Source organism: Cetorhinus maximus, chromosome 14 (genome assembly GCF_964194155.1).
Source record: "Cetorhinus maximus chromosome 14, sCetMax3.hap1.1, whole genome shotgun sequence".
Lineage (NCBI taxonomy): Eukaryota > Metazoa > Chordata > Chondrichthyes > Lamniformes > Cetorhinidae > Cetorhinus > Cetorhinus maximus.
Window position 1 is genome coordinate 103,978,098 of NC_135892.1, and position 26,487 is coordinate 104,004,584.

Consider the following 26,487-nt stretch of genomic DNA (forward strand, 5'->3'; position numbering starts at 1 on the left):
GCCTCTTTGTTTTCCTTTTAAAAGTACTTCACTGCAGTACCATACAAAATCCAGGGGTTATGATAAGGCTGTAAGCTTTGCATCATTTAAATGAGAAGAAGCAAGCTCCATTTGGTTCCAGGGGTTAGTTTCTCATGGGCTGCACTTTGTGACTGAACAGGCTCTATAAAACTTACCGGTTTCTTTTGAAGAGGTTTTGAGCTGGTTTAATAAGTTCCATCTCAAAGCCCTGAGCGTAATGTTGGGTGACAGTGTCAATTTGCTTGTGCTTGTTGCTTTTGCTCTTTCTTCACATGAGCATGTTCCAACCCATCCATCCATGAATAGTCCAGCTTTGCCTTCAGCCTGCATGCTAAATCACAGCGCCCAGCATCAAAGGTCCCTGGGATCTTAAAGCGACCTTTTTAGACACAAAAATATTTGGTTGGTTTCGTCACATATTTTATTAATTTGGCTCGGACAAGTAACAGCACCTGCACAGAGGATTCAGGAAAGATGACTTCGGTGATTTGGCATGTTGGAAAAGGCTAGACTACCTTTCACAGCCATGTATCCAGAGGTATATGGGAAACTGAGGAAGACCAAGGAAGCACTTGGTAGACAATGCCAAGAACAACCTGTCACAGAAAGGGAGACAATTGATTGAAGAGGCCTAATGAGTTCAGAACTGACAGGAGCGAATTAATCTGACCCAATAGTTGCTGCTGAGCTGATGGATGGGAATTTACTCAGTAGTAAATGTTCAATAGAAAACTGACATTTTTACATTATGCCTTTTAATTTAACAAAGTGTCCCTAAGCACTTCATGTTCTGATGGGAGAAGGGTTTCAAGGAGGTGACTAAAGCAATGGTCCAAGCAGCCAATTTTGAGGACACTCTTTCTCAAAAGAGCTGAAGAGAGGATGATCCAGAGAGTGCAACCAAGATGACTAAAGATGGGGCAAGATGCAGGTGAGGCCAGGGTTGTGAGCTAAGGGCAAGTGCAGGTATGTAGGCCTGCAGCATATTGCAGAGACTGTGAGAGGCAAGCTCATGGAAGAAGTTCTTCAGAGAGGTGTTCAGGGCTCAACCATCTTCAGCTGCTTCATCTATGACCTTCCCTCCAATGTAAGGTCAGAAGTGGCGATGCTTGCACAGTTTTCAATAAACCTTTGCAACTCCTCAGATACTGAAGCAGTCCTTGTCTACATCGAACAAGACCTGAACATTCAGGCTTGGGCTGATGAATAGCAAGTCATAATCACACCATAGAACTGCCAGGCAATAACCATCTCTAACAAGAGAATTTAACCAATTCCCCTTGACACTCAACAGCATTACCATCGCTGAATCCCCCACTATCAATATCCTGCGGGTTGCCATTGACCAGAAACTGAAGTGGAGCAGCCAAATAAATACTGCGGCTACAAGAGCAGACCAGATCAGGTTAGGAATTCTGTGGTAACTCACTGTGCTAACTGAGTAACTCATCTCCTACCTCCCCAAAGCCTGTCCATCATCTACAAGGCACAAGTCAGGAATGTGATGAAACACTCTCCACTTGCCTGGATGAGTGCAGCTCCAGCAACACTCGAGAAACTCAACACCATCCAGTAGAAAGCAGCCCACTTGATTGGCACCCCATCCAACCAACGCCTTAAACATCCACTCCCCCCACCACCGACGCACAGTGTCAACAGTGTGTGCCATCTACAAGATGCACTGCAGCAACTCAGCAAGGTTCCTTCGACAGCACCTTCCAAACCTGCGACCTCTACCACTTCGAAGGACAAAGGCAGCAGACGCATGGGAACATCACCACCTAAAAGCTCCCCTCCAAACCCCACACCATCCTAACTTGGAAATATACCGCCGTTCCCTCTGTCGCTGGGTCAGAATTCTGGAAATCTCTTCCTAACAGTACTGAGGGTGTGCCTACAGTGGTTCAAGATGGCAGCCCGCCACCATCTTTTGAGGGCAATTAGGGATGGGCAACCAATGCTGGCCTAGCCAGCGACACTCACATTGCATGACAGAATGAAAAAAGGCCACCATCTTGAATTTTTCTCCAGCTGAAAGCTAGCTGCCAGATGTAACAGAAGAAACTCCTTAAAAACAAAGAATTGCTGCCATTCTGAATAAACTGCTTATTGTTCAAAGTGACTTGAATGATGTTGGTTATAGATTTTCTCACAGAGCCATATTCATAGATTGGAAACCAGAGACACAATCTGGCATGCTTGGCTGGAGCTAGAATTATTGGATTGGACTTTGTTTTATTTTATGACTCTATAAATGCCTCGGGCTCTCTTGATTTGGCTGCAATCCATGTCAATCAAGGCAAGTTTCTCCGTCTTCTCTTTGGCTACACCCACTACCTCCTGTTAAAGTTTGTGATGGCTCAACCAGTTCATTCCCGCTCTCTTCAGTCGGAGTCTGCCCGACGTTCCCAGGCCCGGGTTTCCCTCCTTCACTTGTGGTTATTTTGATAGCTGTTGCTATTTTCAGTTATTTGGCTACTATATTTGTGATTATAGTTGGCTTGTGCTCTCCTGTCTGTCCTTTATCATCTGCCCAAGTGGTTCTAACCTGCTGTTTACATGACTGGCGGTGCTGAGTTCCCGTTGCTCCCTGCTGACTTGCTCACCCAACTCTACTGCTTCCTGCTGCATTCACCCCGGGCTCTGTTAATGTTGTAATCCTGTCACAATAAAGTGCATGCTCTGGTTTTAAGTGAGAGCAGCTATTACTAATTTGGGAAAGGATAGGGCATTATTCTTAAGTATATATATGAACTGGTTTCCACATGTGAGAGGAGAGGAAAAGGGAATCTGTGCTTGTGTTCTTTGGGTTTTGTGAATAAATTTAATGTTAAGGAAATACTGGCTCCAGATTCCTCCTTTCCTCAGTGAATGAGCAGCGAATTATGACAGGCTCCTGCCAGCATCTGCATCCAAGTTATCCCGATAACCTTATCGAACAGGCTTTTTATTGTTCATTGTGAACCTTGACCGTGGCCTCTGATAGGCTGTCTACTAGGACGGACATCACTGCCAAGCACAGCCTTTTCCTCCCCCGGTGCCCACACACGTCCAGGATAGTCACGGATGTCGACCGTCGGCTTATGGTGGTAACACTCTTGCATCTGAATCAAAAGGTTGTGGGTTCAAGCCCTACTCCAGAGACTTCAGCATAAAAACTTAGGCTGACATCCCAGCTCAATACTGAGAGAGTGCTGCACTGTCTCTCAGATGGAGACTTTAACCGAAACCCTGTCTGTTCTCTCAGGCGGACGTATAAGATCCCGTGTCGCTATTTGCTGAAGACTCGGTGGGGGGAATTCTCCCTTCGTGTCTTGGCCAATATTTATCCTGGAAGCATCACACGTTTCTTGGCCTTTTAATCTCATTCGTGTAGCTGTTTGCAAATTTCCTGATGTCTTTCCTACATTACACCAGTGACTACACTTCAAAATACTTCATTTGTCTAGTGAAGTACTTTGGAACAACCTGAGGTGCTGAAAGACACCAACATGAATCTAAGCTTTTACTTCCTTTTCGCGATCAGGAAGGAAGTTTCTGACCAATTTTCTTTTCTTCCCAATTGTGGATCCGGAACTGAATTCATGTAAATTTAAAACGGAAGATTTCCTACAGTTTTTTTGTTCTGTTTGTTGGCTTGCAGTTCATTGCACCCGCTGCCGCTTTAGTCACCTTACGTTCCCTGCCGCTTAAACCGGTTAACCCGGCTGTTTATTTACCTTTCCTGAAGCTGACGTCTGCTAGTTTTATTTTTAGATCTTCACCTTGTTGCCCTTTTCCCCATCTCAAATAATTCTACAAGGGATGAGCCTAAGGTGTTTTATGGCATCTTTGGTGAAATGAAACCTTTAATGAACACATGATGAGATATGTGTTGATAGCTGAAACCAGCCCTTACCTTCAGTTTTGTGTTACCGGCTAAATGGGACATTCCTTTTTCCAATGCTACTTGGGCATACTCCCTGATCCTGTTAGTCTAATGACTGCTTTGGTTACGTCTCTATTTTTTCTCTAACTTGCCCACTTAGATTCTTCCATTTACTCTCCATTCTTGTTCATTTTTAAAAAACATTTTGGATGTTGTTTGAATCTCCTCTTGCATTTGCACAACACAACAGAGGTGACCCTTGAAGCCCATCTAGCATCTTGACTACTTTGCAACTAAATCTCCCCTCTCTCTCTCTCTCTTCCCCCCCACTTTGGAAAATGCTCCTTAAAACCTATGTCCTTGACCAAGTGCTGTCCCAATACTCCCTTAGGTGGGAGATTTTGTTCTGTAACGTTCCTGGAAAACGCGCTATATGATTGCAAGCTGTTGTTTTAAATATGAAAATTGTCTACTGGTTATTGAACCCATAAGCAGCAGCACAGAGGGAGGCCATTCGGCCCCTTGTGTCTGTGCCAGCTCTCTGCAAGAGCAGCTCTGAAAGCCCCACTACCCCCTACCCTAGCCCATCAAATTATTCATCTTGATTTTTGACCGTTCTTTCTCATTTCCCCTCCAATAATCTTAAGTCAGCCCTAAAAAGGGATGGGAGTCCCTTTTGCCTGCACAAGTTGTTGATAAAGTTTTCTCTGTGCGAATGCTGAGCAATCTGCTTACTGTTTCTGCCACATGTTTCAGATTTACAGCCTTCAGAAGTTACTTTGCCCATTTAATCCTCACCTTAAATCTGTTTTCTTTTTTTTTCTCTCTAGAAGCTAGCTTGGGCAGACCACAAGCGTGAATGCAAGTGCCTGAGAAGCATCTATCCTAAAGTTCCAACTGATATGACCAGGCTTGTGGCAAGGATAATCTTCAAATTGGTAAGTTTAGTGTACGTAACAAGAATGATTGGCTCAATTTAATATTTTAAGGGAGCTTTGCACATTTTTAAAGGGTTTCAAATGTGACTCCAAGGCAGGAACCTTCACGTATGCAGTGAGCCATTCACAGGCCGCCTCCTGTTAACCTTTGACCTTTGGCTGACGATGCTCCATGTCCCTCCGGGGCCATCATTTCAAGGCCTCCCTGGTTATGACATAATGAACAAGCTATGATTTAGCGTTATTTCCCTCAGCTTTGCTTGCACTTCATGAAAGGAACACAAGGGAATGCTTGTACAAAATACATATTTTTTCCAGCTTCCTTGTAAAACTATTATTTCTGTAATTGTTTTTTTCATTTCACTTCTCTGGTGTTCATTTGGCAACAGTGGTTTGATTGAAACCAGGAGAGAATATAAAATCGTGACAATGCCAATATAAAGTTTAGGCAGAGAGTAATGTTGGAACTCCATGATCCTAACCTTCCTGTGTTATTCATTTCAATAATAACACGCCTGTCCATCTCCCCCCCCACCTTTAACTAATAGGGCATGTAAGTTGAAGGAAATGATGTTTAGGCTATGAAATGTCCAGATGCAATCACACTTGTGTACTGGTCGCAAGCCTGGTCAAAGACATCAGGGAATACTGTCAAGCTCTGGAAATAACCATGGTGGAGAGCCATGAGATTTTTGTAGACATGAGGACGGTCCACATCTTCCGGTCTCCGGATCGTCAGAGACCGGACCTACCCACCGAGGTGCACTCGGGAACTTGCAGGAGCCCTGATGCACTGACTCCGGGGGAATTGCCTGGGAAGTTTGGATTTCCAGTAGGCAATTCCCCTACTCCCGGGACCCTCTGATAAAGCCTCCGACTCTTGAGTTAGAGTTGGAGCCTTTGGAGAGGTCCGACTTACTTACCTGGGTAGTTACCCAGAAAATGTTAGACAGAAAAATCCTAGTCTAGCTCCTGGGTAACTATACAACTGGCACCCCTGACTCCATCCCTTTACCGCCCCCCCCCCCACCCCCCCGGCACTTCCCCACTGTTGTATATCACGCAAGCTCATGAACAGGCCCACGGATGTCACTTTCAGCCCTGAAAAGTTCCTAGTCTACCTCAGATCACCCTGGAAGGGCAAGGTATCTCAAAAATTTGAGCAACAGGTGAAGCTAGCTGTTTCATGCAGTAGCAACACAAGTGGTATTCGCCACTAACAGGATGCTGCTGTCAAGCCAGAAAGATGTTCTGCCAGTCACGCTAATGAGTAATGTGGTATATAAATTTCAGTGCCAGTGTGATGCCAGGTATGTCGGCTGCACATCCTAAAGACTGGCAGATTGTATCAAACAGCATGTCACAGCGCAAGGTACAGACTGTACCCAACCGGCCCGTGCTTGCAAAACTCAAAACACAGTGTCCAAAATTAGATGTGATTCCACGATTGGACAACATTTGCTGAATAATCCTTGGTGTGCTAAGAATTGTGCTGACAGCCAATTTAAGTTTGTCCGTCGTAGTGTGGTGCATTTGTGTGAACTGGAAGCTACATATATTACTACACGGGGCCCTGCTCTTTGCAGACAGAAAGGACGTGTACACACATTGCACCCGTTCCAGTTCAACAAAATAAATGACAGCCATTCACTGACTCATTCCTCAGGGCAATGTCTTGACCAATTGGGTTCAAGCTGCCTGGTTTAAACTTCAAACAATGATTGGCAGTTAACAGTCAGTCATTATTGACTGGTGCACTCTCCATGGCAATGCCTTTGCCAATCAGAGTCTACTTGCCAACCAATTGGCACTCTCTTCTCATACAGTAAAAATTGTTGTTTCCCCCTTATATTGGCGTTCTTGTGAAGTGTCCTGATGAGTGCAAGGTGAAAAGCTTCGGCGTGTCCCCTTTTTTTTAGCAATAGTCGCAGCTTTATTCACACCTGTGCACTCTTGATCACTTTTTCTTACGCACACACCTTCCAAATTTACAGAGACACCCTTCAACATGTACCTGGTGATCTCCAAATCATTGAAGCACTAGCACCAAAATGCCAGTGAAATTACTCACATTTGTGGTCACGTCACTGCTGATTTCTTATGGTTTGCTGTTCACGTGAGTATTGAGGCAACTGCTGATTGTTTCCACCTTTTAATGATGTGCTAAAACAGCAGAATTTGGAACAAGAGCACAAACCATTGACATGATAACATCAGACAGTAATTTCTAATCCTGTGGGAACAAATTCTGTTCATCACCCTCCCCTGCAGCAATTACTGATGGCATCCATTGCATGCCGCTGAATACTGTTTTTGTTACTAACAGTAAGTGGAAAGGGCAAATTGTGCATAGGCTTTCTGGATTCTTCAATACAATCAATGCATGTTGGTGGATACAAAATAATGCTGGAAGCTCTGAAGGAGTAGTGATTTTGTTTTGTACGCTGTTCATTGTATCTACTTGACAATTCATTGATCAGAACCTCCTCTTCCAAAACAAATATGTATTTTTAAAAATCTGTGCAGAAAACCAAATCCAACAGAAAATATAATTAGTACCAGAGAAAGGTTAATGTCCTTCAAGGACAATGCAACCTTAATTAGAATTGTGATGAGCTAGAAGACTTCAAACTATCAAAACTGCTTTCTTGTTCGCAACGAAATGACATACGAACATACGAACAAGGAGCAGGAGTAGGCCATTCGGCCCCTCGAGCCTGTTCCACCATTCAATAAGATCATGGCTGATCTGATTGTAACCTCAACTCAACATTCCACCTACCCCTGATAACCATCGACTCCCTTGTTAGTCAAGAGTACATCTACCTCTCCCTTAAAAATATCCATTGATCCATCCTCCACCACTCTCTGGAGAAGAGAGTTCCAAAGATTCAAAAACTTCTGCGAGAGAAAAAAAAATCCTCATCTCTGTCTTAAATGGGAGACCCCTTATTTTTAAACTGTGTCCCCTAGTTCTAGTCTCTCCCACAAGGGGAAGCATCCTCTCAGCATCCACCCTGTCAAGTCCCCTCAGGATCTTATATGTTTCAATAAGATCATCTCTCAGTCTTCTAAACGCCAATGGATACAGGCCCAACCCGTCTAACCTTTCTTCATAAGATAACACCCCCTCACCAATCCCAGGTATCAGCTGAGTGAACCTTCTCTGAACTGCTTCTCACAGATTTATATCCTTCCTTAAATAAGGAAACCAAACTTGTACACAGTACTCCAGATGTGGTCTCACCAACGCCCTGTACAACTGTAACAAAACATCCCTACTTTCACATTCTGTTCCTCTTGTAATAAATTACAACATTCCATTTGCCTTCCGAATCACTTGCTGTACCTGTATACTAACCTTTAGAGATTCATGTACCAGGACTCCAGATTCCATCTGTACTGCAGAGTTCTGCAATCTCTCTCCATTTTAATAATAAGCTGCTTTCCTATTCCTCCTGCCAAAGTGGACAAGTTCACATTCTCCCACGTGACTGAAACATTTGTTTGCCAGGATCAGGATATTTCACTTTGTGCTCTTGTGATGCTCTGGGGAAAATGGTCCGTCTTCTATCCCTCCCACGCTAAACATTGCCACTTTGGCTTGTTGACAAGAGTGCTTTGTCTCTGAGTCAGAATTTGGTGGATTCAAGCCCCACCTCCCCCCAGGCTGACACTTGAGTGCAGCACTGAGTGCAGCATTGTTGCAGGTGCACTCCTTCAGGGGATGCGACAAACCAAAGGCTGTGTCCACCTGTTCAGGTAGGTGCAAAAGATCCACGGTGGCATTTGGCGTGGAGCTTGTGGAATGGCCACACAGATCAAACCACGGAACAATAACGGCTTAATGCCCATTCACAAATACGAAGGCGGCTTGACCACAGGGATGCACTCCGTAACCCCTGATGCAATTAGCTGGCGAAACCGCCTGAATGTAAAATTATAGCTGTTGCTGTGAATCGACAACAGCAGTAAGAAAGAGAAAGATGGAGTTCAGACTTAAAGAAACCAGTGATTGTCCTCGCAGCGATTTGCTGTGTGATGTTTGCCTCTAAAGCAAGAGTGACTGCACCTCGAACATGGAAGTTGCTGGCAAGGAGCTGCAGAAAGTTCTTTGGATGTGAAAGGCACAATATAAATGTAAGTTCACCCTTTTGTGTAGCCCTGTCTACACCTGACCTGGAAATGCTTGATGGGGAAGTGTTGCGTTTGGCTGCTCCGCCATTTTTGGTTCTGGTGTGTTCTCAAGTTGGCCATGGGCTGCGCAAGTGGCGCTGGATGAAGGAGGCAAGAAATTATTTGCTACTTTTCAAAATGCGATGTTCACGTGCAGCATTTGTTTTGTTTTTGTCTATGGAAAATGGAGTAACGTTGAGTCACGTAGATTGTTCTGGGCGAGACTGCGTTCAGCGTTCGATACTACAAGTGTGGTACTGTGTAAAATTGTTCTGAATAAATCTAAGATTATTTTGTATGGGAACTATTGTAAGCCTGGAGCTTATTGCAATATTCTGGGTGTGAAGGGTTTTAAAAGAAAATTATTTCATGGGATGTGGGCGTTGTTGGCTAGGCCAGCATTTATTGCCTATCTCTAATTGCCCTTGAGAAGGTGGTGGTGAGTTGCCGCCTTGAACCGCTGCGGTCCCTGTGGTGTAGGTACACCCACGGCGCTTTTCTTATTGAAGCAGTTTTATCTCCCAACTGATATATTCAGTCAAATTTTGGAAAATGCAGCAAGTGGTGATGGTGTGTAAACACTTTTGAGAAGTCTATCATTTGGCGCAGCACATCTTTGGTTAACGTGCTAAGCAAAAAAAAAAAGACAGTTTGCATTTATAAAGCGCCTTTCACAGCCACAGGATGTCCCAAAGCACTTTTCAAAAAGCACTTCATTGTTTGTAATGTCATCACTGTTATAATGTGCAAAACATGGCAGCCAATCTGCGCACAGCAAGCTCCCAGAAACTGCAATGTGATAAACCTTCGAACCGTTATTCCATAAGGAAGCTGTTCGACCTGTTGAGTCCGTGCTGGCTCTCTGCAAGCGCAACTTAGCGAGTCCCACACCCCCACTTGTCTTACATTCCACCCCCACCCTCCCCAATAGGTGCTTATCCAAACTCCCTTTTGAAAGCTGCAATTGATAATGAGTAGATAATCGGTTTTAGTGATGTTGGTTGAGGGATACGTGTTTGACAGGACACTGTCCATATCCAGCAGGCTTTAGTTCTGTGACACATTGGGAGTGAAAGGCTGAAAGGTTCAAGGTTAGTTTTGCGTTGACTGAGAATCGCTTATCTTTTGGATCATTTTTAAAGCCCAAAAGTTGTGTTTGAAATTGTATGTTGCAATAAAGTAATAATTTTATTTAAGTTGATGTGCAGCCCTCATAATGGTCAGAATTGTTGCAATGTAGAGGCGTACAGATCGGACAGGTTCAGGGCTTAATGCCCCAGCCCATATGGAGTGTGTTAATCTTTAGCCATGGTGGTTCAGGCGGTTTTTGACCCCTTGGTTAAAGAAGCAAAAGTCAGCTCAGGTTCCTGTTTGCTTGCTATCCAGCAGTTTATTTTTGGAAGAGTGCATGTGTGGAAGTAAGAACAAAAGAAAGACTTGCATTTACTAAGTGGTAGACAAAGGCCCTCAATCATGTCGACCCATCTCCCACACCTCGGCTGTCACCCATTTGCCTCCCTCCCAAAACTGTGATAGGGTCCCCCTTGTCCTCACTTTTCACCCCACCAGCCTCTGCGTTCAAAGGATCATCCTCCGCCATTTCCGCCAACTCCAGCATGATGACACCACCAAACACACCTTGCCCTCACCCCCTCCCTCTGTCAGCATTCCATAGGAACTGTTACCTCTGGGACACCCTGGTCCACTCATCCATCTCCCCTTCTCACAGCACCTTCCCATGCAATCGCAGAAGGTGCAACACCTGCCCATTTACCTCCCCCACCCCCACCCCATCCTCACTGTCCAAGGCCCCAAACACTCCTTTGAGGTGAAGCAGCACTTTACCTGCCCCTCCTTCAATTTAGTCTACTGCATTCGCTGCTCCCAATGCGGTTTCCTCTACATTGGAGAGACCAAACGCAGACTGGGTGACCGCTTTGTGGAACACCTTCGGTCTGTCTGCAAGCATTACCCAGACCTCCCTGTCGCTTGCCATTTCAACACTCCGCCCTGCTCTCATGCCCATATGTCCGTCCTTTGCTTGCTGCATTGTTCCAGTGAAGCTCAACACAAACTGGAGGAACAGCACCTCATCTTCCGATTAGGCACTTTATAGCCTTCCGGACTGAATATTGAGTTCAACAACTTCAGACCAGGAACTCCTCCATTTCTACTCCTTTTTAATCCAATTTTTTAAAAAAAAAATTTAATTTTAATTTTTTACTTTTATTCTTATTCATTTTCATTTCTATTATTTATTTTTACTTCTTCATTTTTTAAAATCCTTATTCCCCAACTGCAGTGCCCCTCCGCCTCTCAGCCCCACAGGGCCACCTGTCACTTGTTTCTATCTTGTGCTTTCACAGAGTGAAAGAGCTTGTTCTGCTATTATCCTGCTCCACCCCCTCTTAAACAGGATTAAATCATCACATTTCTACTTCTCTTCAGCTCTGAAGAAGAGTCATACAGACTCAAAACGTTAACTCTGTTTCTCTCTCCCCAGTTGCTGCCAGACCTGCTGAGTTTTTCCAGCATTTTTTTTTTGTTTTTATTGCATTTACATAGCATCTTGCAGCCAGTGAGGCCTTTTTGAAATGTCGCTGTTGTTGTGTAGGAAATGTGGCAGTCCCTTTGCGCACAGCAAGCTCCCACAGACTATTGTGAGAATAACCCCAGATGGTTTATGTTTGCGTTGTTAATTGGGTGACAGGGGGAGATGGTGGCATAGTGGTAATGTCACTGGACTAGTAACCCAGAGGCCCAGGTGAATTCTCTGGGGACCATGGGTTCAAACCCCACCGCGGCAGCTAGTGGAATTTAAATTCCGTTAATAAATTTGGAATATAAAGCTGGTCTCAGTAACGGCGACCGTGAAGCCATCATCGATTGTCGTAGAAACCCACCTGGTTCACTAATACCCTTTAGGAAAGGAAACCTGCCATCCTTACGTGTTCTAGCCAGACCCACAGCAATGTGGTTGACTCTTAACTGCCCTCCGAAACGGCCGAGCAAGCCACTCAGTTCAAGGGCAATTAGGGATGGGCAACAAATGCTGGGCCTTGCCATTGACGCCCACATCCCATGAAAAAATATTTAAAAAAAAAAAACCACTGGCCAGAAACCGGGGAGAACGTCCCCGCCGGTCTTCAGATAGTGAAGTGGGGTTTTTTTTTTAATATCCACCCTGAGGGGGCTGGTGGGGCATCTGTTTAACATCTCGTTCCAAAGCTGTCGGGAGGGAGGGCAAGAGTGAGCGCGGCTGCCGTGTCCTCCCCACGTTTGAGTTGCTCACTGATAATCACTGGCTCCAACATGAACCAAAGGCATCCCCAGGAGGTACCTGGAGGTGCGCTGCCCCACAAAATGGAGATGGCAAGTCTGCAGGAGGAAAGGGAGAACAGGGGCTGGCGAGTGGGAGGATGGTGGGAGGTGAGCTCTAAAATTAGGGTGTTAAAATGATCTATGTTTCTCCTACAGCTCACTGGATCGCCCTGCTCATCAGAAGAGTTGTACTCTGTGTCAGACCTTCAGTCCAGTAAGTACTTGTTTCTGTGTTTTCAAAGAAGCTGAATCTGTTGTGTCCTATTGGCTACAAATTACTGTGTCACCAGGGGGCAAGGGAGCTGGGATCCTGGTTGGCTTTTCACCAAAATGATTGGAGTTCGGTAGTATTCTGTAGAAAACTGGGTGAGAGAGAACTACTGGAACCTCTGCTCCCTTTCCTACCGTCTGTAACCAGTATGTTTTTTTGAAAAGGAAGAAGTGCGTGTTTCTTAATCCCTGAGCGTATGGTCAATTTGAATAACCAGCAGCAGCAATCTAAGGCTATGTCACTCAATCACTCACTCATATATATATATATATATATATATATACATACGCACATGCACACAGACACACACACTCACCCACTCTCACACACACACAAGCACATTCACACAGACACACACACTCACCCACTCTCACACACACAAGCACATGCACACAGACACACACACTCACCCACTCTCACACACACACAAGCACATGCACACAGACACACACACTCACCCACTCTCACACACACACAAGCACATGCACACAGACACACGCACTCACCCACTCTCTCACACACACAAGCACATGCACACAGACACACACACTCACCCACTCTCACACAAGCACATGCACACAGACACACACACTCACCCACTCTCACACAAGCACATGCACACAGACACACACACTCACCCACTCTCATACACGCACATGCACACAGACACACACTCACCCACTCACACACACGCACAAGCACATGCACACAGACACACACACACACACACACCCCCACTCTCACACACACACAAGCACACGCACACAGACACACACACACACACCCCCCCACTCACACACACACAAGCACATGCACACAGACACACACACTCACCCACTCTCACACACGCACATGCACACAGACACACACACTCACCCACTCCCACACACATAAGCACATGCACACAGACACACACACTCACCCACTCTCACACACATAAGCACATGCACACAGACACACACACTCACCCACTCCCACACACACAAGCACATGCACACAGACACACACACTCACCCACTCTCACACACGCACATGCACACAGACACACACACTCACCCACTCTCACTCACACAAGCACATGCACACAGACACACACACTCACCCACTCCCACTCCCACTCACACAAGCACATGCACACAGACACACACTCTCACCCACTCACACACACACACACGCGCGCGCGCGCACACGCACAGTCTATTTCAGGACAATAGTGGACTTTTACAAGTTATAAACAAAAGAATAATTTGTAATTCATGTGGTTGACTCATCTTGGAAAGCACACATTGTAGACCTGGTGAAGAAGACGTTTTTACTCCTGAAGTGTGGCCTAGATGAATTCACTAGCCGAAGTTGCACACCTGAGTCATTGCAGGATTCTCTCAAAGAGATGGACCTGATGCAGGGCACCAAGTTAGTTACTTGTAGTCTCGTTGCTAGAAAGTTGGTTTGCTGGACTCAAAGGAACAAGCTTGGAGACCTTACGATGTTACAATTTCCAGTACTTAGGGCTGCAAAATTCCTATTCCTTTTCTGCTGCTGAGTATTTGCAGACAGCGCTTAAAGATTAAATAGGGAGACCAACGTGGCTGCTTTACCATGTGGGATCCCACAGTCCCCTTTTCCAAATATGGTGTTGGGCTAAAGTTGATTAGCCACAACCTGGGTTGGTGTTTGCAGACATTCACCCCCATGGGAATTGAGACAATTGGTTTCAGAACGACCCATTCAAGTCAGGAAACATCTTTTGGATGGTCTCAGGAGATGAGTGGAGACAGCTTCTTTACGTGAAATGTGCCCCTTTGAGACAGCGTGTTAGTTTTGAACCCACAGACCAAGTTAGTTGACTCTTGGTGGCCGTCTTTTGCAGCATTTTATTGTCCACTTTTAAAACAAAAGTCAGTTCCAGAAGATTCCACACTGAGTCCAGTCCGTGTTTTAAAAGTTATGAAGAGGGTATGCCTTTACTGGGCATGTCAGTATAAATAACCGCTGCAGTTTGCCAGATTATGTTTAGGCCTGTGGTTTTCCTTATAATGGCACATTAATTATATACGCTGTGCACTAATTGAATGAAATACTAACAACGCGTCGAACCAGTATTCTGCAAACTGCCATCTCTCAGTCAAACTAAAATGGACGGGATGGTTGGAATTAGACAGTTCTGTGTCAGCAGGCGCTGTAGTAATGTCACATGTTGTGGTAATCACACAGTGCTCGCTGAGCCCTTGTCACTTATGCTTTGATTCCATTTCCAATGTAGTCATCGTCGTCACTGTTGGGGGGTAGCTGCTGATGAACTGCGCTCGTGCACTTGCAAATCATTCTACAGCTTGTTAGTCAACACACTGTTAACGGAACTGGTTAATAGATTGGGTTAGAGGGAGGTTGTGCTGCAGCTGGAGCCACCCCATGTCATTAGGGTGGGCAACTGATTTCTAGAAACAGGACAGGTAACCCGAAGCTTAGACGAAGAGGTGGGTTTTAAGGAGCATCTTAAAGAAAGAAAGAGGGGTGGAGGGGTTTAGGGAGATGATTCCAAGGCTTGGGGGGCCAAAGCAGGTGAAGGCATGACTGCCAATGGCGGAGTGATTAAAATCAGGGATGAGGCGAGAGCCCAGCATGCAGAGATTCTTAGAAGATTGGAGCCTGGAGGGGGTTACAGAGAGAGAGAGAGAGGCGAGAGGCCATCAGGGGAGTTGAAAACGAGGATAAGAATTTCGAAATCAAGTTATTGTCAGACTGGGAACTGTTCTGAGATGGTCCCTCTGTTCTGGGGATTCTAGGTGTGGTTCTTGGTCACTGGGCAGATTGTTGTCATACTCTGGTACTTGCTTCAGTTGTTTATTAGTATCACATCTGAACAGGTTGCAGAGTAGATATGTTGCTCCTGAACATGGTGTTCCAACCGCTGTCCCTCGAGGGTCTAACACATGACTGACTGGCATCGGTGATACATCATCATCTGGGTCATACATTAGCGTATCCCACCTAGGAACCCTCTATACTCCAGGAACCAGTGAACTGTGAACACTGTTCACTGCCAATGCTTCCCCACCCACCCTGCAAAATGTAGCCCAATATTTCCATATTGTTAAGCTATATAGTTAAATATTCCATTCTGATTACTTGCAACAAACGAAGGTTAGAAGTTTATGAAATCATAGATGGCAGAATTGAATTTTTAAAGATTTTGTTCTTACCTACTTAGCTGATTGGCTCCAAGTAATTTAACATGTGAAGTGTTTTGGGATGTTGGACAGATTTGCTGAGCCGATATATAAACGCAGACCCGTTTTTCTCTTTTTGATTCGCTTCTGCGTGTTGTACTGTTTGACTTTCGAGTCCCACCCCAGGACTTGATGGCCAAGGAAGGCGCGTTTGTAACACGGCCAAAGAGGTTGAGTGTCGGACCTGCAAATCCTTCCAGCACACGCCAGTGGCAGTGCGGAAAAGTGGGAGGGAGTCAGCCATGTGATGGGAAGAAAGTCGGGGCCTCTACCATCACTGCCCGTAGCTCCAGACTACAACATGTATATAAAATGGCATCCTGTCAGAGCAACCTGGACTCCCTGAGTGAACTATACCACCACCACCACTACCACCACCACCAATGTTTACCCATTATCTTGGGGAAGGTGCCCAGCTTGAGCAGCTTCCAACCTCTCAGCAGCTGAGATGAAATCTGGGGCTCATACGAAGCTTGAACAGTGTAAGTTGGATAAGATTTTAATGAAGTAACGAGCAGGACAGTACAAACTTCCTGTGGGTGATTGAAGCATTCACAAGCAGTAATTCTTGCTGTATTTTGGTGTCAGGGAACCCATTAATGTGCACTGAACCTTTAACAGATTAATAGCATTAAAATATCTCACAGAAAATGCTTTCGTAAGGCAATTTGAAAGCCGGGCCAGTGAAAATTTATGCCGTTTTTTTTAAAAAAAAACATTAACTGTAATTGTGACTGAGTTTTGTTTTAAGGAAAGGCTAAACTGCATTTAAACTTGCTGCAGTCTTCAATATATTTTATGGATATAAGTTGAGTAATTGGAACTAATCGTGGATTTGATGGTGTGCATTCAGTGCTTTTCGCTCCATGGCTGTACCATTTAAGAATTTATAATTTGACTGATTTAAAAGGTTAAGCATTCAACAAAGGATGTGGAAATGGGAATAGCGAAGCATTAAATATGTCTGGAAGACTGCTTTGGAATTTTTTCTTTACGTAATTGATTGGTCCAAATATCTGTTCCATTCCTGTTTTCTGTGTAGTTTATTTTTCAATGATAAATTAGGTCAAGGGGGCACTGTGGATACTGTGAATTTATGGTAATGACTGTCTGGATCATACTTTTCCTCAACATCCTGAAAAACCTCAGTGACAATGTGTCACCCGTACTTAGATAGAAAATATGGTATGTCTGGAAACATGCTGACTTAATTCTGCCACAGCATATTTAATTTATTCTCTAACTGTTTATCTTTGAACAGTATCATCAGAGTCTCTTGTTTGCGCGATTGCAGTCTTGAACAGTAGGGCCCTCAAAACTTTCTGTGAGAAGCCCTATTGGTCAATGATACCTCTGTGAGCACTTATTCCATTGTTTCTCATCATGGTTGTTCCTGAACAGGTTCACCTCCTGCAGGCATGTGGCTCCAAGGGCCAGAAGGTGTTTCACCTGATGTTAATGTGGGAACCTTGAGACTGACTGTCATCAGACAATCTGACTGGGTAGGGAGCTGGGGTAAATTGGCAAGGGTCACATCGCAGCCGGTCCTGAAACTTTCCCTACCTGACGTTTACGCATGTTCCAGGATGGAATATTGGAATGGGGTAGGCTATTCAGCACCTCGAGCCTCTTCTGCCATTCCATGAGATCAGGGCTGATCTGTATCCTAACTCTATCCACACCCCTTGGCTCCATATCATAGAATCATAGAAAATTTACAACACAGAAGGACTTGGCCCATCATGTCGGTGCTAGCTGAAAGCGCGCTACCCAGCCTAATCCCATTTGGTAGCGTTTGGTCCATAGCTCTGCAGATTACGTCACTTCAGGTGCATATCCAGACATCTTTTCTCATTAGTATTACAGAGGCATGGGCACTGTGGCTGATTTCCCTCTTGCCTTTACTCTCTCAGGACTCCTCTTGACAATAGTTGTATCTCTTCTTGCTGTCTTGACTGCAATCAACTAATTCAACGACCTTTCTGGTCTGTTTTGTTGTTGAACCTGCTCTGCTGACCAAAGGAATGTTTAAGATAATGTCAAGACGTTGGGTCCCCTCCAACAACCTCCTGATAGCTTCCCCCTTGTAGGGACGGCCTTAGGACAAAGTGACACTTCTACCCTTGCCTATACTGCACACTCTGATGGTTCATTTCAGGAACACCTTTTTTCCCTGCAAGCCAAATTGTAATAAAACCACTAATGCTGCTCATAATTGTACTTGTGACCACTTTTTAAAAAAAAATCTGTTGACCCATTTTCTCACCATGTCCTGAATTGACATCAAGGCTTTTAAAATTGTTTTGGTGGGAAGTGCAAGTGCAGAATACCTTTTGACCTGTTAAGAAACGTGAACGGATTTGAGTACTAATCTCGCAATACGTAAAAGCGGTCACCTGGACTTCTACCTGAGGCCGGAGGAGGTGGTAAGATCGGGAATGTTGACAAATGAAGAAGCATGAAGCTTGGCGAAGGTGGGTGCTAAGCACAGAACCTGTGAGGATGGGCAGAAACTGTGCCTTCGAAGAGCTGAATGATAACTCCATTTCCACTTCCTAGCCTAAAGGTCATGAAGACAATCACTACACTGAGTGGGGAGTGGAAAGGGGAGAGTACCGAGGCATTGCAATGTGAAGGCAGTTCCTCAGTGTTGATTGGAATTCTAAGCACTGGATATGGTTATGAGTGGAGAAAATCACAGATGAGAAGGAGTAGAGTGGTGAGGCCTACAGGAAACCCCTTACTTAGTGGGAGAAGAATTCAGAACCATTTGATGGAAAGAAATTGGAGCCTCTCCGATCACTATTCATAGCTCTGGACTACAGCACACATGTAAAAGTGTATGTATGTTGCCACAGCAACTCGGACCCCGGGGGGGGGTGGGGGTGGGGGGGCGGCGGGGGGTGGTGCAGTTGGTTCAGTTGGCTGAATGGCTGGTGTGGATCAGATTGGCGTCAGCAGCACTGGGTTCAATCCCTGTTCCGGCTTGGGGCCTGCCTCCTTGTCCTACCCATGCAGCGCTGTGACCAGAGAACTCCAGGAGAAGAGAGAGGCCGCAAAATGCTCGTTCAGTGCTTTACAGGTGGATATCCATGAACCAGACATTCTGTGAATCACAACAGTTTTATTGTTAAGCTAAAGTTCAGTCAAATACCAGTTCCACACTTCCCTTCTGGATCCTTTGCTACTCCAGAAGCAGCCCTCCCTTAGTGGGGAAAAGCCCAGCTCTTAAGTACAGGCTTCAGTGAGCATCACCTGCTCTCAATTCACTCTGAAGTTTGCCCTGGTTTACTTCTTAAAGGACCTGCGTTTCAAACATTGTCATTCAGAACTAGCTCTGATTTGAAGTAAAATGCAGTTAAGTTTGCATGAGCTAGAATACATTGGAACAGATGGATATTACAAACTGAGTAGTATGTGCCCCTCCTGCTCCACAAACAATAGCGTTGGGGCACACAAGAAGCCTAGCTTCCTAAAGCAGAGAGAATCAGTCCTGATGGCTGAACATGTCATCTAATTACCTGTGCGTGGTTCCACACTGGATTCCAGTATGTAAACTGGCATCAAAGAATCTGCATTTATATATTCCCTTTCGTGTCCGTGGATCGTTCCAAATTGCGTCACAGCTGAACAAACGCTCTTGAAGTGTAGCTGCTGTTACATAGAAATATAGAAAATAGAAGCAGGAGTTGGTCATTCGGCCCTTCGAGCCTGTTCTGCCATTCAATATGATCATGGCTGATCCTCTATCTCAACGCCATACTCCCGCTTTCTCCCCATAACCCTTGATACTTTTAGAGTCCAGAAATCTATCTATTTCCTTCTAAAATATATTCAGTGCCTTGGCCTCCAAAGCCTTCTGTGGTAGTGAATTCCACAGGTTCACCACCCTCTGAGTGAGAGTTTTTCCTTATCTCAGTCCTAAATGGTCTACACCATATCCTGAGACAGTGATCCCTTGTTCTAGATCCCCCAGCCAGAGGCAATATCACCCCTGCATCCAGTCTGTCCATCCCTGTCAGAATTTTATACGTTTCAATGAGATCCCCGCTCATTCTTCTGAACTCCAGTGAAAACAGGCCTAATCGGCCCAATCTCTCCTCATACGACAATCCTGCCATCCTGGGAATCAGCCTGGTGAACCTTCGCTGCACTCCCTCTATGGCAAGTATATCCTTATAACGCAGGGAAACACGGCAGCCGATTAGCGCACAGCAAAGTCACACAAAGAGTATTGAGAGCATAATCAGATAACCTTGGTGAAGCTGGCTGAGGGCTAAATGTTGGCCAGGACACTGGGGAGAATGGCTCTGTTCCTCTTCGAATCCCACTGCGATTATCTATAACATCTGGCTGAGAGGGCAGGTGGCGGCCTTGGTTTTAACATTTCACCTCCAACCACACAGCACTCCCTCAGTGCTGCGTTATAAGTGTCAGCCTGAACTGTGCTCAAGCCTCTGAAGTGAGACTTGAATGCACAATCTTCTGATTTCAAAGGTGACACCTGGTGAGTAATGGCTGACCGCTCATGTTTATAATGACGTTGAGTTGTAAGCATAGCCTTAATTATCCTTTTTAGTGTCCGGGTAACCCTACCTATTCTCTGAAATTGGTTTTTGTCCCACAGTTTAATAGTGTTTCACTTATTAATGATGTTCTCCATTTCCATCAGTGTAGATTAATCAAATTCAATTCAGTATATTGCCTCTGGCTACAGAATGTACAGTAGTCAAATTCTGTAAATACAAATGAAAGGTAACATCACTTTAAAATGTGTAAGAAATAATTGCAAAGTGTACAAGTTGGCTGGAAAGGAAATTGCTAGAGAGAATAATCTTGAGTTTATGTAGTGCTATGGCACCCCTTTCAAAAAAAAACCTCAAAAGTGTCTCGCCAACAATGAGTTATCTCGAACGTATTTCGGATTTTTGAAATTTTGTCACATTTCAGTTTTAATTTCCGATCTCCAGCATCCACAGTATTTTGCTCTTACTTTAGTTATTTCGAAGAGTTACCTTGTAGACGCGAGGACTATTTTGAAGAGGAAAAGCGGCTTTTCATTGGTTTGCCCACTTGCCTCAAGCCAGCTGTGGCAGAGACACATCCTGGAATGTTGGTGCAAAGGGGCTGAAGGATACAAGTAGGAGTCTCCTGCTACAATTATACAGAGGATAGGCGAGACCACACCTAGTGCATTACGTACAGTTTTGGCCTCCTTACTCAAGGAGTGATATAGTTGCATTGGAGGCAGTTCAGAGGAGGTTCACTCGGTCGATTCCTGGGATGAAAGGGTTGCCTTATGAGGAAAGGTTGAGCGCGTTGGGTCTTTAGCGGTTGGAGTTCAGCAGAATGAGAAGTGATTTTATTGAAACATGTGAGATCCTGAGGGGACTTGACAAGCTAGATGCTGAGAGGATATATTCCCCCCCACCCCCACCTCCGCCCCCCATGGGGCAATCTGCATTTAAGACAGAGATGAGGAGGAATATCAGAGGGTCATGAATCTTTGGAATTCTCTACACCAAAGCTGTGGAGGCTGGGTCATTAAGTATACTCAAAGCTGAGTGAGACAGATTTTTCATTTATAAGGGAGGCCTGGGTTATGGCGAACAGGCAGGAAAGTGGAGTTGAGGCCGAGGCCGAATCAGCCATGATCTTATTGAATGGCGGAGTAGGCTCGATGGGCTGAATGGCCTACTCCTGCTGCTATTTCTTCTTATAATCCTTTACTTGTCACGACATGTTCCCTAAAGGCCTGTCATATGTACGGAAGGCAGAAATACGTGCCTGTAGGCCGGAACGTACCTCGAAAAACTAGCTCTTTATTTGTTCGAACAACACAGATCTCGGGATAATGTAGAATAGTGCAGCACAGAAGCAGGCCATTCAGCCTATCAAGTCTGTGCTGGCTCATTTAGAGGGGCAATCCAGTCACTCCAACTCCGTTGCTCTCCCCTCATATCCCTGCTATTTTCTTTCCCCCAACGTAGAAATCTAGTTCGATTATAATATATTGATGAAGGAGAGTCATACGGACTCGAAACGTTAACTCTGTTTCTCTCTCCACAGATGCTGCCAGACCGGCTGAGTTTTTCCAGCATTTCCTGTTTTTATTTCAGATTCCCAGCATCCGCAGTATTTTCCTCTGATTGTAGAAATCTAGTTCCCTTTTGAAAGCTGCTAATGAATCTGCATTCACCACTCAGGCCGTGCGTTTCAAATGTGCTGGAATTTTATGACTGAAGTAATGGAAGGGTCGATAGATTTAGGTCATTTTCAGTCATCGAGAGATCAAATAGTGAAGGGGCCACAGATACAAGATTAACTGAAAGAGGGTTAGAGGGGTGGACAGTGGGAAATGATGAGTGGCAATGCTGCCGAACTCAGTTTCGCAGACAAAGCAAATTAGTCGACGTATAGAATTAGATTTGATTGGTGGATGATAGGTTAGAGGGGCAGGATGGGTAATTGTGCTTGGAGAGGATAAATGCTGACATGGACTGTTGGATGGAATGGCCTGTTTCCGTGTTCTAAACTTTTATATGTTTGTTCATAGGGTGATATATGGTAATGTAACTGGACTAGTAATCCAGAGGCCCAGGCTAATGCTCTGAGGACGTGGGTTCAACCCCCAGAGATCTCGAATATAAAGCTAGCCTCAGTAATGGTGACCATGAAACCATCATCGATTGCTGTAAAAACCCGTTTGGTTCACTAATATCCTTTAAGGAAGGAAATCTGCCATCCTTACCCAGTCTGGCCTACGTGGGACTCCAAACTCTCAGCAATGTGGTTGACTCTTACCTGCCCTCTGAAACGACCTAGCAAGCCACTCAGTTCAAGCACAGTTAAGGATGGGCAACAAATGTTGGCCTTGTCAGCAATGCCCGCAAAAAAAAAAGGAAAAAAATGTGCAGCAAGACCAGGACAACCTTCAGGCTTGGGCTGATAAATGCCAAGTCAAATTCGCAGCACACAAGTGCCAGGCAATGACCATCTCCAACGAGAGAATCTAACCATTTCCCCTTAACATTCAATGGCGTTACTATGACTGAACTCCCCCACTATCAACATCCTGGGGGTCTCTATTGTGCAGAAACTGAACTGGACAAGCCATATAAATACTGTGGCTACAAGAACAGGTCAGAGGCTGGGAATTCTGCAGTGAGTAACTCACCTCCTGACTCCCCAAATCCTGTCCACCATCCACAAGGCACAAGCCAGGAGTGTGATGGAATACTCACCACTTGTTGGAATGAGTGCAGCTTCAGCACCGCTCCAGAAGCTTGACACCACGACAAAGCAGCCCACTTGATTGGCACCCCATTGACCACCTTCAGCATTCACTGCCTCCATCACGGGTGCGCCACTGACAGCGGTGTGTACCATCTGTAAGACGCACTGCAGTATCTTACCGGGGCTCCTTCAACAGCCCCTTCCAAACCCATGCCCGCTACCACCTAGGATAACAAAGGCAGCAGACGCATGGGAACCCCACCACCTGGAAGTTCCCCTCCAAGTCACTCACCATCCTGACTTGGAAATACATCACCGTTCCTTCACTGTCGCTGGGTCAAAACCCTGGACCTCCCTCCCTAACCGCACTGTGGGTGTACCTACACCACATGGACTGCAGCGATTCAAGAAGGCAGCTCACCACCACCTTCTCAAGGGGCAATTGGGGATGGGCAACAAAAGCTGGCCGAGCCAGGGATGCCCACACCTTGCAAAAAAAAAATAATAATACAGCATTTCCAGAGCTGCAGGGCCCGACCCTTCCACACAGGGAATTGACCGCCGGAGCTCGACAATTTCCCGGTGCCCGTTCGTGAGTGTCATTTATTAGTTTTGTGGTACAAGGACATTTCCTCTCATGATTTACTTCTTGACCACTGGCCTCTGTCTTGTCTATACGCAAACAAATCGCACCAATTGTCGCCGCAGAGCTGTGAGGGAAACAACTGCCCTCCTTTGCAGAGAGCCGCAGTTTTGATTGATCACCTGTCCTGAAAGTTGCTGTCCCGTTTTTTTTTTATATATATACACAGCGATGGGTGGCAGGAGCCTGTTGTATGCTTCTTGTACCTTATTTACCTGCCAAAACTGCAAAGATATATGCTTGTGCCCACTTCAAATGGAATTGGGGAGTAGATGAGTCTAGACAGAACAGCTGCCACACAGCAGACTTTTTCATTGTGGTTGACGACCAGTTTTGTTCATTCCTTCCCAGATATCAAACAGATGAGCGAAGAAATGAAAGGAAGCCTTGGGCAACTTACAGTCATGCTGCAATTTTATATTCAGGAGGAAATTCAGGACACATCCCAGCTGCCTCCTGGTTTAAATCTCCTTCACCTCTTCGGTCAAGTAAGTTCTTTTATTTTCAAAAAGTTGACTGGCATGACGATTGGAATGCTGTTCAGCCGGGAGAGGCCGCTCTCCCATTGACCGGCCCTGCGAGTTACAGACCCTGGTGCAGTTGTTTGAAGTCGCTGCGATTGCTGGATGTGGTGAGGGGTTGCGGGTTTTCAGAATTGAGATAAAACCAATGTAGCTGGGTACAACTTGCTGCTGCTATGTAAACAAGCCACTCTTTGAGGACGCACATCATGTGACACTACAAAGCGAATGGAAGCTAAAGAACTCATCTGGTGCCAATTAGCAGCATTTCTGTTGAAGAGAAATTATTCCAGGGAGCAGATATGTCTCTTCAGTAAACATTGTAAATAATGCCAGTGAGCTGTCAGTGAATTGCAGTCCAACCCAATCTCTGTTTTCATTTGAAAGCATTCACGAGTTGAGTGTCATTCACGTATTTAATGACCCTCAGGGAAACTCAAAAGAGCTTCAGTGCTGCAAATCACTGCGAGTTTGAAGAGAGTGTTCAGGTGCAATTAAGGTATTTTCCTATGAAGGGGAAAGATAGGGCAAACAAAAAAACCAGAGCCCCCTGGATGTTGCAAGTGATAGAAATTAAGATGACAGGTGTCAGGTGGATGATACAACTGAGAACCAGGCCGAGTATAGAAGGTTCAGAAGGGAGTTGAAATATTAAATAAGTGAATAAAGAGAGAGTATGAGAATAGACTGGCAGCTAACATAAAAGGGGACCCAAAAGTCTTCAACAGGCATATAAATAGTAAAAAGGTGGTAAGAGGAGGAGTGAGGCCAATTGGGAACAAAAAGAGAATTTATGTATGGAGGTAGGAGGCATGGCTGAGTTATTAAATGAATACTTTGCATTTGACCTTACCAAGAAAGGAGATACTGCCCAGGTCATGGTGAAAGAGGTGGTAGTTCAGAAACTTGAAGGGCTTAAAATTGATAAGGGAGAGATATTGGATAGGCTCTCTGTGCTCAATAAGACACCAGGACCGGATGCGATTCATCCAAAGATACTGAGGGACGTGAGAGTGGAAATTGCGGAGGCACTGGTCATAATCTTCCAGCCTTCCTTAGATTCAGGGGCGGTGCTAGAGGACTGGCGAATTGCAAATGTTACATCCTTGTTCAAAAAAAGCTGTAAAGATAAGCCAAGCAACTACAGGCTTGTTATTTTACCCTGGGTGGTGGGGAAGCTTCTAGGAACAATAATTCGAGACAAAATTAATAGTCACTTGGGAAAATGCAGCTTACTTAAGGAAAGCCAGCATGGATTTGGTGAGGGAAAATCATGTTGAACTAACTTTCTTGAATTTTTTGAAGAGGTAATGGAGAGGGTTGATGAGGGGTAATGCTGTTGATGTGGTGTGTATGGACTACTGGAAGGCATTTGATAAAGTGCCGTATAACAGACTTGCGAGCAAAGTCATAACTGATGGAATAAAAAGGACAGGAAGAACATGGATGTGAAATTGACTGAGTGACAGGAAACAAAGAGAAGTGGTTAAAGGATGTTTTTCGCACTGGAGGGAGGTTTGTAGCGGAGTTCACCAGGGATCAGTGCCAGGATCTCTGCTCTTCCTGATACGTATTAATGACCTAGACCTTGATGCACTAAACGCAATTTCAAAAATTTGCCCATGATACGAAACTTGGAAGTATTGTGAACCATGAGGAGGATAGTGTATAACTTCAAAAAGAGATAGACAGGTTGGTGGAATAGGTGGACAAGTGGCAGATGAAATTTATTGCAGAGAAGTGATTTGTTTTGATAGGAAGAATGCAGAGAGACAATGTAAAATAAAGGGTATCATTCTAAAGGAGCAGTGGGCACTTGGTGTAAACATGCATAAATCATTGAATGTGGCAGGACAGGTTGCAAGAGCGGTTAATAAAGCACACAGTATCTGGGCTTTATTGATAAAGGTATAGAGTACAAAAGCAAGGAAATCATGTTAAACTTGTATAAAACACTGGTTCAGCCTCAACTGGAGTATTGCGTCCAGTTCTGGGCACCACACTTTAGCAAGGATGTGCAGAAAAGGTTCACAAGAGTGGTTCCAGGAATGAGGAACTTCAGTTACATAGAAAAATTGGAGAAGAGAAGGTTGAGAGGAGATTTGATAGAGGTATTCAGAATCATGAGGGGTCTGGACAGAGTAGATAGGAAAAAGCTGTTCCCATTGGTGGAAGGATCAAGAACAAGAGGGCATAAATTTAAAGTAATTGGCAGAAGAAGCAATGGTGAGATGAGGAAAAACTTTTTCACGCAGCGAGTGG

General features: G+C 45.0%; 1 protein-coding gene across 4 annotated transcripts in view; it reads left to right on the forward strand.

Moving 5' to 3' along the window:
- The window catches only part of smyd3 (SET and MYND domain containing 3), a 732,860-nt gene that overhangs the window by 189,302 nt on the left and 517,071 nt on the right, over positions 1-26,487 (forward strand). For all 4 annotated transcript variants that reach the window (XM_078557395.1, XM_078557396.1, XM_078557397.1 and 1 more), the window contains exons 3-5: positions 4,720-4,827; positions 12,481-12,538; positions 24,056-24,192. In XM_078557395.1, the coding sequence (XP_078413521.1) occupies positions 4,720-4,827; positions 12,481-12,538; positions 24,056-24,192 (303 nt within the window). The remainder of the gene's footprint in view (positions 1-4,719; positions 4,828-12,480; positions 12,539-24,055; positions 24,193-26,487) is intronic.